Source organism: Zerene cesonia, unplaced genomic scaffold (genome assembly GCF_012273895.1).
Source record: "Zerene cesonia ecotype Mississippi unplaced genomic scaffold, Zerene_cesonia_1.1 Zces_u009, whole genome shotgun sequence".
Classification (NCBI taxonomy): domain Eukaryota; kingdom Metazoa; phylum Arthropoda; class Insecta; order Lepidoptera; family Pieridae; genus Zerene; species Zerene cesonia.
The window spans coordinates 1135599-1152360 of NW_024045139.1; the positions used below are offsets into that span (position 1 = coordinate 1135599).

Consider the following 16762-nt stretch of genomic DNA (forward strand, 5'->3'; position numbering starts at 1 on the left):
TATTGCAGTTTTATTTTTACCTGATTATTCAACCCGATATTACTTTTGTCATTCTTAGGGATTGTCAAGTATACCATATACAGCGTGTAATATTATGTCCCGTAAGATTATAATTTTTCTATGCGGCGGTTTTAGCGGTTTAGAATATAACTCACTAGATTATAACCTGACAACAAACTGTAAGCTGTACCAAACCATACATAACGCATAATTTTTCGTTATTTTATAAACAGTCCGCAGCTAACCGGCAAATTGTGAGCCATCCCTCATTGGTCGGTGTAGCAACAGCGGGAGCCTGTGGCCGAGACATCGATGCCTGTTTGTCTGCCTGTGTGTGCGTCTGTCTATCATCGTTGTATCTTATGGACTGCGATAGTTAGATTTTTGAAAGTTTTAGAGATTTTTAATTAACTTTACTATCATGTAATTTATACGAACTAATCGTATTAAGAAGAGAAAAGTTTTTTTTTGTGTCATAACGGGCAACTGAACTGATAGTTCGCCTGATGATAGGTAAGCGATCACCGCCGCACATGAACATTGGCAATACCTGTACGAATGCGCTACCGCTTTATGGGGTAAGGAGCAAGGAAATGATTGACGAGTGGAAAAAAGAAATGGACTGGGAAGGGTCAGCAAAAGGAACCGGGTCTGCGGCTCCCCCGCTCTCCATACGAAACACAGTAGCATGCTACTACCTCACGTTGGCAAACAAGCCGCTGCTGTAATCAAGTTTCTGTTTTACATTTTTATTAATTCTCATGTTGTCATAACTTTGTACTAATTAATATGTATTTAAAAAATTCTCAAACGCCTTCAATTTGTCAGAACAAGACCGACAAAACAAATTTGAATGTCCCATTTAGGACTGGTGACTTCTGACACTATTGATGACTGGGGACTTGAGAAAGAAAAAATCATCAAAATCGCTTCAACCAGTCGCAAGTACTGAGTTAAGAAAGCTAAAAGAATACACTCGAATTTAATAATAAAAATGAACCTCCTCATGCTTTTTTAAATTCCATAGTATACAAATATGTATACAAACCTGTATACTGAAAACTGAATGTTGGGGCCGGTGTAACGCCAGTGCAAGGCGTTGTAGCAATCAGTAGAGTTGTATCGAAGTTTATAGTGTTATGTTATCTGTGATGTCACGTAATAGTGCCTACTTTTACTCGACAGGTGGGGCTGTTTGTGTATAGTATAGTAATCTGTTCTAATAATGTAAAGCTGAAGCGTTTGTTTGTTTGTTTGAACGCACTAATCTCAGGAACTACTAAGGCTATATAACCTATACATATATATGTACCGCGGGAGAAGCCGGAGCGGCCGCTAGTCTTAAATATACAGGGTCACATAACACATAGTATCTAGTATGTAATAATGGCTAAATATACAAGGATTATTTTCAAATGAAGTTAGATCATACTTTTTGTACGATGCAAACGTTCAAAGCGCGTCGTCATCACTTTGATTTTGTTTTTCTCAACATTTTCACTTGTTATAACTGTAGCAGTTAATCAGTTAGTTCACAATGTACGTTGTACAACTCATGAATTCTTTATTGACAATTTTTTTTACATATTATAATAATGAAGTTTCTCCCAAAACGCTGTAATATATATATATATACATAGCGATATAAAAAATAGTTCCTATTATCTTTTATCTCAGCAGTTAGTTTGATTGTCTATATATTATGTATATCTGTAGCATGCCCAGGTGTGCTAAACGTACATTTTTATGTCCTTCGAGCCGGCTCGCATCGGCGACGTGTTGATAGCGATACACAGCCATTTGTTTAATATGCCTAGATTAAGTTTTAATATGTAATTATTCACAGCAAATAGCATATATTAATAAACATTAGGTCTTACAATATTCGCATGAATTATCTTATGAAACTGAAATAAAAAGATGCAATGCGTATTTATAATTTATTACGATAATATTCACAAATAAATAAATATCGCTTCACTCTGTCGAATCATCTGTTGTAGAGTTCCATCCGTAAAACTTACGAAGTTGATCACGAAGGCGATAGTTGGGCGACAGTTGCGTGCTATGCAGCCGGCGCTGGGTCATTGGAGATATATCTATATACATAGATAAACAAATAAATTTAATTTGGGCCATTTTGATTTATGGCAAGTGTAAACAATTAGTGGATTATGAGAGTGGACCTCGAAGGACCATAACAATCTTTAAATTAAAATTGTTTTTATGTTGATCTTATGTACAATGGATGCTACAGATCTCACGCTTATATATACAATTATATAATTAATAGTTGTAAAGGTGTGTGCGTGCTTGCGAGCGGTTGTGCGTCCCCGTGCGGCCCCACAGGCTCACCAGGCGCGTCGGCGGCGAAGCGGTGCTCGAGCAGCGAGGCCCGCTCGTACGTGTAGCCGTCGGGCGCGCGCACCGGCTCGCGCAGCGCGCCGTGCGTCAGCGGGCAGCGCAGCTCGTGCGGGACCTCCGCCTGATCCTGTGGAGCGAAACGCGCGCTTAGTTCGCTTAGCAATCGGTATATTTATGTGATACGATAAATTATAAATTACAATATTATGTCGTTGTTGCAATTCATACAAAGTTATTGACAGAGAAAAAATAATACCTTTTAAACCATTCTTATAATTGTTATATTATATCTTATTGTTTTACTTTATTCTTTACTTGGCGTTCAGTGAAATGTATTTTGCCTAAAGAGTGGTACTTGCTTTTGGTTATCGGTGTAGAAAACATTTTATTGGGACAATTTTTTTTTTAAGTCGTATAAAAAACTTTTTAGGGAAAACATTGTCAATAGAGAACAATGAATAGTTTATACAACGCATATGATATCGTGGTTTGGTGTTGTTAGAACACAAAATAGCAGTTTTTGGTCGAAATATCTACACTATTTGCGTAAAATCTAAATAAGTCTATACCAGATCATCGTAGTGTAATTTTCTAAGCCAGCGCAGTTCGTCGAGCAGGCGACGCCGGGTGCTCGCACTGATCTCATTGCTTTCATCGCCTCCACTATTCTGATCCACGTCCTCATCTATACCAGAAATATAACCATTTATTATGCTGTAACCTAGTCGTACCACTGCTGCTGTATCAGAATTTGAACTGAACATAACAATACTGTATTTGAAGTAAATCTTTTGTTTTATTTTTTTAATGAAAATCCATGGATTTTTGTTGCTTAAGAACCACTGGAAAGTTCTTCGGCACCAATATCAGCTCTTTATAGAAATTTCTTTCCGAAACGGTGGTAAATTTTAAATTATGTTTTGAAGATTCAAAATAGTTTTTGGAGGAAGTCAAGTTGGATGAATATATTCATTGAGCTTAATATTAACGTTATATTTTCAACCGATGTTCCCACAGACGAGGAGAATCTCAATATTGCTGTTTTTGTGTAGTTACTCGACAACTTTTTTTTTTATGGCAGGGCAAGCAAAGGAGCAGATGTTAAATGGTCACCACCGCCCATAAACACTTGTAACACTGGAGGTGTTACACGTGCTTTGCCGGCCTTTCAGGGACATATACGCTCTTTTCTTGAAGGCCTCAATGTCGTAATTGTTCGGGAACACCGTAGCTGGTAAATCGTTCTCTAAAGCTTCACCGTACGCGGAAAGTTCTCGACAACTGCGTAGGATTTCAACCGATTAACGTGATTCTTTTTGTGTTTGATAGTCAATTGGAATTTTAGAATTTTATGATGAACATCTGAGGGATGTTCATCTTAAAATTGGGAAGGTTGTTAAAAAATACAATTAAACATTTTTTCATCTGCTCTGCATCATTCTGCCTACGCGTACGTAAGGCAGTTTTCTAATCAACGTTTTCAAATGACTATGGCCATCACTGTGACCAAATCACATTTCTGTGCACATCGGCAGGCCACCGGCAAGCAGTAAGTACCGCAGCGCAACGCGAACAGCGCCGCGGCGCCGCGCAGGCTGGTGTCGAGCAAGAGCGCGCCGCTGGCGCCGGACGCGCGTGCGCGCCCCTCCAGCGCCGCCTCCTCGCGCGCGCTCACTCCAGACCCTGCCACGGAACGGCGAAACACATTATCGACATGCCCAAAATTGTTTTTAAATGTATATAAATCCACAAATCGCTGACCAGGGCATCGTGTGACGTACTGATGTAACCACCGCGTGACGCCGGCGAGCTCCCAGCAGCGAGGCGCCGCGTCCTCTTCATTTGCGTCTTGCAAACTGCCTTGTTCCTAAAAATACGAAAACTATAGTATAACATTTTGACAGTAATTATGAATAATGATACTATACACGCGATCCTGCATCTGTGACTTATCAACAATACCACACAAAAAGTCTTGGCATATAATAGCGCACTTAAAAAGTGAGCTCTTATTTTATTTAGTTCGTTTGAAACACTGATAACGCTGTTAACGCTGACAAAACGTCTCATACTGCCGCAATATGAGACGTGTTGTTGACGACTTATTACCATAAAAAGTTTAAAACATAATGTCCGAAAAAGAAATTAAACCATCGGTGTATTTTACTTTCACTATAGGAAGGCTATAGGCTATATGGCGGGGTAGACCGCTAGTAAATAAATAAATGTATCTTTTATTTCATTCTACTTCATGTAAAAACTTTGTGAACACCGTCGTCTCATATAATTAGAACACGACAGACACGGGAACAGTTACCGGCAGCTGCCAGAGAGCGAGCGAGCCGTCGAGCGCGCCCACAGCGAGCAGGCCGCGCGCCGGCAGCGCCACCGCCGCCGCGCCGCCCGCGCCACCCGCGCTCACCGTCGCCAGCGCTCTCAACTGCGAGTAGTATTATCCAAAAATATCAACCTTCCTTATCTTTTATGCGAGCTTATAGTAAAATGAAATGAAAAATTATATACACATGCAAAAGAAAAAAGCAAACACTCTATGGATAACTTATAAAAGTGTAAAAAAAAATAATGATCCACACCTCCACATGGTCTTTATCGGTATGCAGCGTCCAGACGCGTGCCCAGCGGTCGGCGCCGCCGCTGGCGAGCGCGCGCCCGTCGCCCCCCCAGCGCACGCACTGCACCGCACCCTCGTGCGCGCTCACCGAACGATACAGCTCTAGCGAACCGGTCAATCCCTGCGACGATACGTTACGATAGTGGTTTTATTTCTATGTATAGACCTTGGTACTTTTTAATTTTTTCTAAAATGATGCCTTGTATATGGTGTGAATTATGTATAGCTATAATATCTATTAAGAAATCAAGGATTATGCGGTTTTATGAAGCCACACTAAAAGTGAAACTTTTTTTCACATTATAGATATTTAACTTATATTAGACGCCGCCTTATTGGCCTCGGCTTCTCTGACGAGCACTTTTCGCTTTATCCCTACTCTGCGGCCGACCATCACGCGACATGCGATACTCAGATCAAAAGACTCTAGGCACCGCACACTATTTGGTGGGCGTTCAATTAACCCCGACTAAGAGGTTCGATTCCACGTCCTTTATTCGAACCGCAAGGGATTGGAATATGCTTCCTGGGTCTGTGTTCCACGACGAGTTCAATCTAGAGGTCTTCAAGAGAAGAGTGTACAGGTACCTTCTAATAAAGCGCGCTCCATCTTAGACCACATCTCAGCTTACCATCAGGTGAGAACGTGGACAAGCTCGTCCCTATCATTAATAGAAAGTTATTTTAGCGAAACGACTGAAATTATTTACCTTCTCTTGTTCAGTGAGTTTCAATCGCCACAGTTTAACGAGAGCGTCTCGGCCGCCCGTCGCTAACGTGTAATATGCGCTGGTATCCTCGGATGTACGAAATATGGATGTAGAAGCAAAATCACAGCTCAGTATCCCTGAAAGGAAATAAAAATATTGAACTGAAAATCAATCGTCATAAAAGGCCTGTGTCACAGCAGTAGAAACATAATATAAGGGCTGATGATGATTGCAAAAAAACAAATGTAAAAAGATAATAAAGCATAGTAAAACCAGCTACCGAGGTCGTGCGCATCGGGTTGCTGGCAGAGAAGAGCGGGCGCGCGCGGGGCGAGCACGCGCAGCTCGCCCGTGGCCGCCCCCAGCGCCACCGCGCGCGCGTCGCTCGTCCACGCGCAGCACGTGGCGCTGTCCTCCAACCCGCCCGACACGCTGCACACCACACGCACTCTATATTACAAATTAGGTTTTTCACTCAGAATCCGCTGAGAATCATTACTCAAATTATGTCGATCATGGTTATCTTTTGAAACTACAAACGGTTTGACTCAACTGATAAAATTATTTTAATTTCAAGATCTGTCTCCCTTCAAAAATGATGTGGTAAACATAAACATTACATGATAAATAGACAAAAAAGTAGGTTTAAAACGATAAATACAGGGTTGATTCTCCAAGATTCCCGTCGAGAGTCCATATGACAGCATTGCCGTCGTCCGTGGCGAGCAGCGCGCGCAGCGGCGGCGCGGGCGCGAGTCGCGCGTCCCTCACGCCGCCACCCCCCGCGCCCTCCGCCTGCCCCGCGCTCGCGTGCACTGACGCTACCTCTATACCAGACTATATCAGTGTAAATTAATAGGTATAACGAAGTAATGATCATACATTTTTCTCTAAGTTAACTAAGTGATAGAAAGTAGTATCGAGTACACTATTTTCTATCACTTAAGTAAACTTCACACTTAAGCAGGCACGGTAGTGTCCTCGGTCCTTCGCTTTTTCTCATTTCTATTTACAGACTGTATACCAAATATCTTTAAAATTAAGAAATAATAACATTTGGCTGATGACACAGTTCGGTATTTGACGGAAATGCCTGGGATGAAGAATGATGAATAAATGGGTGAGGTATGTGCTCGTATGATAACTAAAGTTTTGGCCTTTATTTTTTTATTTAATAAAAATGTTTCTTTATAAAGAAATCCGATGAAAACATATCTTTTAGTTTCCCAAACACACATACCTGTGGGTGAGGTCCAGTCCCTCCTAGCCTTTGCCACTTTTATATGTACAAATGAATGAAACTGTATAGTGGAATAGCGCACTCACTGGAACGTCGAGCAGCACCGCGCGGCCGTCCAGCCCCGCGCTCAGCAGCAGGCGGCCGCTCGCGTCGAAGTGCGCGGCCAGCGCGGGGTAGGCGTGCGCCCGCGCCGCCGCCACCTGCCGCACCGCCGCAGCGCCGCCGCCGCACGCGTATATGTTCACGGTGCCGTCGCTGCGGACAACAACCGAGCGACTCTTCCTATTTGCTTATGTTACAGTTGAGAGCCGTTTATTGCTAGATCGCCTTTTTACTAAAAGAATTTGTTGTAGCTAGATTCCTTTGTTACAACTAGTTATAACAAGATAAAACTTGTTGCCATGTTATGCTGTACATACTGATTACTTTGAAGTAATCTTTACTTGTGTGTTGGCTTGTGGTTGCACAAATTCTAAAGATAGCAGATTGCACCTGGAGCAAGTTGCGAGGTACTCGTCGGTAGCAGCAATGCAATTGACGGGTCCATCGTGCACGCGCTCCGCCCAGACGCGCCTCGCTCCGCCCGCGCGCGGCTCCGCCGCCCCCTCGCCTGCCACCTCGTGTGCGTCCTCCACTTCGTCCAGCGGTGCAATACCCTATTCACAGTTCAGACACCACTACAATTATATTTACACTATTATTATTAAACGAAAACAACCAAAACTGCAATCACTATATTAAATTAGAAGAAAACCTTTTTTTTCATGATGTTGGTTGACTAAAAATTTTTATATAAATAACTTACTACATACTAACCTCAAGATCACCGAGCGCGAAGTGTGATAGTGGGGAGCAAGGAGGCTGTAAACTTGAGTCCAGTGAGAAATCGCCCAGCGACCAAACCCGCACCGTCTTGTCATTGGAACCTAATTATTGATGTCAGGGTTTGCAGCAAAATAATGATACTTTGTGTTTGTTGTTTTGTAACAATTTTGTTAAACATATCCAGCTTTTTATATGGCAAGATACACGGGGCTGTTTAAACTTTCTAGGGTTAATTATTGAAAATTTTTTGAAAAGTAATGTCTATATTTGTATTGTAAAAAAGGGCCATACGTTCTATATATTATTTATGTGCTTGGGACTCATTAAGAGATCTCGTAATCGTAACAAACTAACAAATAACTAAAAAGATTAGAAGTTTTAGGGTAATGTCATGTTAGTGTATGTCAGTTTATTTCGAAGAATAAGACATGCTAAAACGAACATTAATAAGTAAATTACTATGGATTTTAAATCTGGACAAACACCTGTAATAATGAACCGCAAGTTAGCCGGGAGCGCAACGCAAGTGAGGTATCTGCTGTGAGCGTGAAGCACCCGCAGGCAGGCGCCGGCGGGCACGCTCCACAGGCGCGCCGTGCGGTCCAGCGCGCCGCTCGCCAGCACGCCGCGCCCCAGCCGCAGCGCCGTCACCGCGCCCGCGTGCCCGCGCAGCGTGCGCCCCTCGTGCGCGCTTCGTTCACCTTCCTGCTACCGTCCGTTACACCTCAGATAAAAACCCAATCAGTCAATCTTGCGAGAATATGCAACGAACCACCATAGATACGTGACCTCGCCGGCGACGTGCCACAGGCGCACCCGGCCGTCGTACCCGCCGGTGGCCGCCACCGCTCCCGCGCCGTCCGCACACAGCGCTCCGAGATCGTGGGCGCTCTTCTCCCACAGCAGCGGCGCCGGCTCCGAGTCGCCCTCCGGCCCGGCACGACATACATCTACATTTATATATCACAATACCGTACAGCCGCGAGCAAAGGCTAGTTATTAATAAAATGTAGATATCACCTACATTGTTTTGTGTTTTATGTTTATTTTGAATTCTACTTTTTGTTAGAATATGTTAAGTAGACTGCGATCATTTTGACTTTTGAGATGACTTCAACTGTGCTACCTATGTATGTTTATGCTTTTAGCTAAGACTAATACATAATAATATTATTTACACGTGTATTAAAACAATTACAAATATTTTTTATTGTGTGAAGAACATCATATTACCGTCAAAGTTATACACTTTAACGACGCCATCGGCGGCCGCGGTGAGCAGGAAGGCGCCGCGGGCGAGCAGCGCCAGGCCGCGCACGGCGTCGTAGTGCGCGCGCAGCACGGCCAGCAGCGCGCCGGCGCGCGCGCGCCACACGCGCACGCCGCCGTCTTCGTGCGCCGCCACCAGCCGCGCACCCGGCGCCCACGCGAGCGCGCGCACCGCTGTCGCCTGCAAGCCGCCATCCGACGGCCTTCATTTATTTTTGAACACATATCTATACCGATTAAACTTTAAGCTTCTTCCATAAACTAATTCCACTGTATTGATTACGTAAACTATGCATTTCAGTCCTGTGATGCAATCATTAATGTGACCGCCATTTAATCAAATAAACGTTTTAGTATGTGGTAGTCGAGCACGCTTCGGCGCGAATTGGACCAGCTCGCACCGGGGAAGTACCACACTTGAAAAATGATTCCCGACCAAGAAACACAAAAATAATCAAATGTTATTTAAATTTTTCCCACATTCAAATATAAAAATGAAAATAAGGGTGATTTGCTGCTCATCATACTAGTGTAACAAAATTGTATTATTGTAATAGTAGGGGAGCCCAAGATGCTAAATGTGTATTTACTCGAGCGTTTCAGAAACCTATTGGAATTCGCAGAGTATACGATAGCAAGAAAAAAAGTCCTATAGTGTTTTCAATTTCAGCGGTGGATAAAGGTTTTTGATTTTTTTTTAATTATAAAAGAAAAAGGGGGCTGTGGAAATACTCAAGCACGTTAGATTTTGATATTTTGAATGCTCTGGCATATCACTGAAATAAAATATAACTTATACTTACGATTTATGTGGTAATTTCGTGGCTACGAATAAAAGGTAAAATATAAAAAAAATATGACTCGAGCGCGTCAGATAAAGATATTACGGGTTATTTACAACACAAAAAATCCAAATTTCGCTAATCTGACAATTTGAGCGTAACCTTAGAGATTTATCGATATTTTTTTATTTCCTGCGGCTCCTGTAGGCGCACCCACCAATATCAACTGCTCATACTTTCTGGAGGTACTTATTAATAGGTAAGGTACCTTCCCTTATAATAATCTGACGCGCTCGAGTACATCCCAAAATCCCCTCTTGGCCTCCCTACTATAATTTTTAACCGAAGTTCTCAAAACCAAAGGACGTTCTCAGTTAGACAATATTTTTGGGTTTTATTTCTCAATACGTCCGTGGCTTTTTACATTTTTGTGTGATTCTTAACGTGTTTGATAGAAAATTGTTGCCATTTCGTCTCATTATAGGATCAGGTCTGCCCTTGCATTTATAATTGAAAAAAAAAAAAATTTTTCGATTACATCTTTACCCATTATTATGACATGAGGGTTTATGATTTAATTAAGTGAAATAACAATGTTGTAGACGACCAAGGAAGTGGACACGGAAGGTGTAAAATATATAAGTGATATTTTCATATCACATAATACTTTAGTCTAATTGTTTTCTGTTAATTATTTTTCAAGTATCAGCTACAAGATACCCACCTCGGTCGGAGCTGTACATAATTTGGTATAAAAATAAATTATAGTATAGGTGAATAGTAAAAGATTAACGGATTTATTAATGAGTAAAAGCGTCATTATTATCCATAATTAATTGTTTTTTATGTTTAAGTTTATAGTTCATGCTTTCTTTTATATATTTCATTATTTTTAATCAATCATCTTAGTATATTCCCACACTCTCAATTTACAATAAGGCGATATTATATAACAATATTTGTTCTCACTGAGACTTATTGTCATGACTCGGTTTTCAGCGACTCGTGCCAGCCTACAGACATCACTGTTATTAGTTGCACGAGCTTGAAACCGTAATGCGATGCTAGAACAGGACCAGGAGTGATAGTTATATCAACCATTCATCGTAATATACATAATATATATACACCATTTATCTTATACTCATACATTATTACCTTTGTCCTTCGTTTAATGGCTATCGATCCGATACGGAACATAATAATTAAAGTGCTAACTTTAGTTTTCTTTCGTATTTTCACATAATAGTAATAATGCCTACCGCATAATCAATACCAATAGCATACCTACAACTTAAGAATTTGTTTATTTGTATGTTTGAATGCACTAATCTCAGTAGGTACTAGACAAAAAATTATTTTGTCGTTAGAAATGTTCGTAATTCGTGGGTGCTTTAGCCTATATAGGCTATAGGATACATGTAGGAATAAAAAAAAATCAAAAATAAAATATTGTGTCAGCGTGACATAGAAAGGAAGACGCTGAGGAACTGTAAATATTACCCTAATAGTCGGTGCTCGGTGCGGTGGGTACCTGCGGTGCGGCCAATTCGCGGCGCGCGGCGAGGTCGGCGGCGGCCCACACGCGCGCCGCTCCGTCGCCGCCCGCCGTGGCCAGCAGCAGACCGGCGGGCGAGAACGCTGCGGCCGCCGCGCCGTAGCGGTGCGCGCACCGCCGCTCCGCTGCCTCCACCCAGCCCAGCCCGGCCTGCCAGCGCAGCAGCAGCACCGAGCCGTCGCCGCAGCCCAGCGCCAGCCGCTCGCGGCACACGTCCGCGCAGGCCGCCTCCCCGCGCCTCATGCGCAGCGTAGTCACTAGCTCCGGCTCCATTTGTGTATTGTGCGACGACGACAATGTCTGAAGTGCGTTATACATTCGACGCTACATCGGAGATATTTAGTATTGTCACTCACATACTGCCACCGGCCAGCGAGTGCGGCGCTCTATTGAGTGTCGTGTCAGCCCCGGACTCGCCGTGTCCGGCCACTGTGTCTAGTTGTCAGCCTTCGCGTGTTCAAACATTATTGATTAACTATCGTACACTAAGGTTATATGTAGACCGATACAATCGTCACAATAACGTATTACATGTTTGTATTATTTTTGGAAGTAATTAATGAAAAAAAAGTACGTAGTTCATACTTATATATGTGTGTTTCATAATACACATACAGTTTACTAATATTTATTCTCCTTTTTTATTTACATACTTTATATGTATACATATTGGTACATCCTACTAATATTAAAAATGCGAAAGTTTGTAAGGATGTGTGTGTGTGTTTGTTACTCTTTCACGCAAAAACTACTGAACCGATTGCAATGAAATTTGGTACGTAGACAGCTGGACAACTGGAATAACATTTAGGCAACTTGTTATTCCCATATTCCTACGGGATGCGGACTTACGCGTACGCGGGTGAAACCCGAAATAGGAATAAACTATATACTCGAGTAGAGTTTTTAGTATTTTTCTGCTCTTTAAGCCTATTTATTAATACTTTTATTTATTTAAGAGACAGAAGCCGTGGTGGCTCAGTGTTGTGAACCTCGGACTTCAAAATCGATAAGTCGAGGCTCGAGACCGGGCGAGTGTGCACAAAATAAATTGATTTTTCAATAAATGTGAATAACATCGCCACTGCTTAAAACGGTGAAGGAAAACATCTTGAGGAAACCGGCATGTCCAAGAATCAAAAGGTTCGACGACATGTGACATCTGCCAACCCGCACTTGGCCAGCGTGGTGGATTATGGCCTGAACCCTCATAGGAGGCCTGTGTCCCAGCAGTGGGAACATATATGGGCTGATGATAACCATCACTATGGTGTATAAAAACTTATATAATTGCTTCAATTGTTCCAGTACGTCATACAATTTCTTTGTAAGATGTTATATTTGTTTCCGTTTGTAATGTTCAATCACAAGATCGTGTCACGAAACTGATTTTTTTTTTTTTTACTTAGTTAGTTTCTATCAATTGAATATAGTTTGTGTCGTGTGAAAGTGAAAAGTACCGAGAAAATTTCAAAGTATTTTTTCTATATCACGTCGATGTATGCAGGCCGAATTTGCAAAAGCTGTAACTGACGTCTAGAGACAGTGGTGGAATAATGTATAAGCTCTAAGGCATAAATTATAATGCAAATACTTGTCTCGATCTCTAACTTCCAAGTCATTGTCCGTTACGTTTATATTTTTTAGCATAGGAATTTTATCTCTATTTATTCTTTTAAAGAAAAGTTCTGATGGCATTGTGCTGTAGCTGAATGAGGAGTGGAATTATACATCATCAGATATGCATATAATTTTTCTCTAATGTCCTTTTTCTCACTTGAACTTATTTTGAGTCTTTTTACAATATCCCTGTTTTGACGTTCCACTTCCTCATTCATTTGTGGCCAGTATGGCACAGTGTTGAACAGTCTTATGTTGCATTCGCGACAAAACTCTCTAAATTCTGCGCTAATAAATTGCCGACCGTTATCGGCAGTGATAGATTGAGGGTATCCTAATCGACTAAAAAGTTCTTTCAGTATTTTAATTATCTGTACGCTTGTTATAGTCTTGGTAACTTTAATCTCTTTATAACGACTATAATAGTCAATAATCACGAGAAGATAGTCATTATTAGGTAATGGTCCCAACAAGTCCATTGCGATATCCACCCAGGGTTCTGATGGAAGCTCCCGACGTTTCATTGGTGCCGGTGGATTGGGTAAGCTGACCAATGTGCAACCTTTGCAGCATTTTACCATTAGCTCAACGTCCTTATCAATACGGGGCCACCAAAGTTTAGAACGTAGACGACTCTTCATAGCTACGATTCCTGGGTGACCTTCGTGAGCTGCATGCAATACCTGCTTCCTGAGATTTCGTGGGATTACTATCTTGTTTCCTCTTAAAAGAATATTTTCGTAAAAGCATAACTCGTCAGCGAAAATTTTATAAGTCTTTACTAACTCCTCCCATTGATTGGCATAAATACTTTTTTTATGCTGACAATATCGGGATCATTCTCGGATTCTTTAATAATTTGGTGCATAGAAATTGCGCAAGGTTTTGCCATCTCGACTATTTGATGAACGTAATCATCTATTGACGAAATGATGGGTTGGTCTGAGAAGTTACATAGCCGCGACAATGGGTCCGCAATGTTGGTCTTTCCAGGTTTATATTTTACAGTGTAGCGATATGCTTGTAGGCGTAAAACCCATCTTTCAACTCGAGCGCACGGTTTTGATTTTTGACTGAACAAGAACTCTAATGGTTTGTGGTCAGTTATCAGATCGAACTGTTTACCAAATAGGAAGATATTAAAATGTTCAATAGCCCACACAAGGGCCAGAGCTTCCTTCTCTGTTTGGCTATATTTCCTCTCACATCGATTGAGAGTCCGATTTTCATAGGCAATAATTCTGGGGCCTTTATTATCAGTCTGCACCAAGACTGCTCCTAGCCCAACGGGGCTTGCGTCTGCTATCACTTGTGTCTTATCTTTAACATCATAATATCCTAGAGGTTCTATTCTTGTTAGTGTCTCTTTCAAATTATCAAATGCTTTGCTATGTTCGTCTTTCCAATATTCTTCAATGTTAGCCTTTTCCCTAGTTTCTGTGTCAATATTTGTTTAAGAGTGAACAACACTCCCTCTTTAAATATCGCTGATGGTTTGCATCTACGTTTTCTTTGTTAACGAATTTAAATGTATATCTCTGTATATTTATTTAAACTTGAATGATAACAATGAGCAATATACACATTTCTTCCAATAACACAGGTTTATATTAACTTTCAACTCAAATAATAGATCGTAATAGATGTGTGCAATATTCAAACGCTAAGACGACACAATGACAAAGCATATCACGATTCGCGTGAACAAAAATATAAAATACAATGAAGGTAGGTCGTAAACATACAGCCCACCAAGGACAAATTTTCAAAATTTTCCTTAATAGAACTAACCAATTCAAACGTAAATAATAACAAAAATCTTGATGAGAATTTCACATCAAAACAAAAAAATGCAAAATAATATATTACCAAATTACATGCATCTACGCATGATATATGATATGATACATCACACATATGAGGCTCGAGTGAGACAACAGAAAAAATCAACATTGGTAATTGCTAAAAAACACAATTTAGAAATAGGACGTTTAATTACATTATTTTTACATTTCAGACCGATAACTCTCGTAATTCCGTCCAATCCGGGATTTTTTTTAACTATAATACCATATAACCATCTTCCAGGTGAAAGATCATTCTCTACTACTAACACTAAATCTCCCATATTAGTAATAATCTCCGATACACGATTGCCGACAAAAGTTTTCCAACGACTAGGTTGTCCTTGAAGCCAAGCGAGCACAAATTTGTGAGTCGGCCCACGCATGAATAGAGGACTTCTCCATACCCATGGCTTGAGACACTTCAAGAAGCAGTCTTGTGAGTAATACAGCGCCACAAAGCTCTAATTTCGAAATAGATACTTGTTTAATGGGTGCTACTTTCGTTATGGAAGCGATTAGTGCAACGTTGACTTCACCATTGGAGTTTACCTCTTCTCCTTTCTGTATTTTTAAGTTTTTGTTATGGACTAATGTTGTGAGAACTAAATAAAGATGATTTTTATTATTATTATTATTATTACCACTCGTAAGTACACAACTGCCGCAAATGCAACATTTGAGGCATCGCAGAAGCCACGCAATTCTCGACCCTTATCATCATTATTGATGTTAATCCTGCGTGGGATATTGAATTTGGTAAGTGTATCGAATTCACTTCTATACTTGAGCCAGTCCTTCAGTAATTGTGGAGGAAGTTCATCATCCCACTCAATTCCCGAGAGCCATAATTTCTGTATAAACCTTGGCTGAAATTATTACTGGCGCAAGCCAACCAACATGATCAAATAATCGAGATATTTCCGAGATAACTTTTCTTTTTGTAACAGGAGGAGGAGGTATTCAAATTCATCAGTTCTTCTGTTCCAGGTAAGTCCCAAAATTTTCATGATTTCATCTATTTTTAGTTTCAGGTTTTCTGCTTGATCTTCAACATCTTCATTAATTTCTTTAAGTATTTCTTCGCTATTACTGCTCCATTTTTGCAAGACAAATCCACCTCCTTGGAGTAGTTGTGTTATTTCTTTATAAATTTGCTTACCTTCTTCCACAGAAAAGCAACCAGACATAAAATCATCCATGTAAAATTCACGAAGAACTCTTTCAGCAGCCAGTGGATACTTTCCTCCATCGTCGTGTGCAACTTGCTGTAGTGATCTAACAGCGAGATAAGGTGCTGAAGCCGTACCAAATGTAACTCGTAAGAGACGAAGATGCTGCAGTCTTTGATCAGGATCTTCGCGCCACACAAAACGTTGAAAATCTGTATGTAATTCAGATATTTTAACCTGTCTATACATTTTTATAATGTCAGCGACGAGACAAATTGGATATTGACGCCAGCGCATTATAATGTGACGTAAGTCAGATTGTAGTGATGGGCCTACCATAAGTTCGTCATTCAATGCGATGCCATTTCTTCCTGGACAAGAAGCATTGAAGACAACTCGGACCTTGGTAGTATCCTTATCCTCTCGGATCACTGCATGGTGAGGTAAGTATACAGCATCATCACAATCTTCTTCATGTGATGGCACAGTTTTCACGTGACCTAAACTTTTATATTCTTCTATGACTGAAGCATACTCAGCCTTAAGTTTGGGATTTTTTAATAACCTATTCTCAAGCCGATTAAATTGTTTTATTGCAATAGCTTTTGAATTACCATATTTGCAACTTGGATCATCGGTTTGAAATAGTAAATTAACTATATTGCGGACAGAACTATCTCTTCTAGTAGTTGATGTGTATATACTCTCACATTTAATTTCCTCCTCTGTAAGAAGTGATTTATCAG

General features: G+C 40.9%; 2 protein-coding genes and 1 pseudogene across 2 annotated transcripts in view; all 3 read right to left on the minus strand.

Annotated features, from left to right (window-relative positions):
- Positions 1-1969: 1969 nt before the first annotated feature.
- Positions 1970-11781, minus strand: LOC119839159 (uncharacterized WD repeat-containing protein alr2800-like). Its single transcript, XM_038365362.1, has 17 exons — positions 11357-11781; positions 9005-9221; positions 8561-8721; positions 8257-8476; positions 7763-7872; positions 7439-7602; positions 7033-7201; positions 6368-6543; positions 5987-6138; positions 5707-5843; positions 4959-5117; positions 4682-4804; positions 4126-4231; positions 3880-4047; positions 2934-3049; positions 2356-2491; positions 1970-2099 (listed from the first exon to the last, which is right to left on the minus strand). Exons 1-17 carry the CDS (start codon positions 11696-11698, stop codon positions 1978-1980), a joined length of 2778 nt encoding a protein of 925 aa, XP_038221290.1. The 5' UTR covers positions 11699-11781; the 3' UTR covers positions 1970-1977.
- Positions 11782-14888: 3107 nt separating this feature from the next.
- On the minus strand, positions 14889-15798 carry LOC119839160 (annotated as a pseudogene).
- Positions 15799-15800: 2 nt separating this feature from the next.
- The window catches only part of LOC119839161, a gene marked incomplete at its 3' end in the record, with an annotated part of 2707 nt that continues 1745 nt past the window's right edge, over positions 15801-16762 (minus strand). Inside the window, exon 2 of the mRNA XM_038365363.1 lies at positions 15801-16741. Coding sequence (XP_038221291.1) covers positions 15801-16741 — 941 coding nt within the window. The remainder of the gene's footprint in view (positions 16742-16762) is intronic.

Excerpts from the sequence above, each read along its gene's own strand:
- LOC119839159 (XM_038365362.1), bottom strand. The coding sequence starts at position 11,698 with ATGTATAACGCACTTCAGACATTGTCGTCGTCGCACAATACACAAATG. Across the intron at positions 9,222-11,356 it reads GCGAATTGGCCGCACCGCAG|GCGACAGCGGTGCGCGCGCT; the intron begins GTACCCACCGCA and ends GGCGGCTTGCAG. Across the intron at positions 7,603-7,762 it reads TCGCGCTCGGTGATCTTGAG|GGTATTGCACCGCTGGACGA; the intron begins GTTAGTATGTAG and ends AACTGTGAATAG.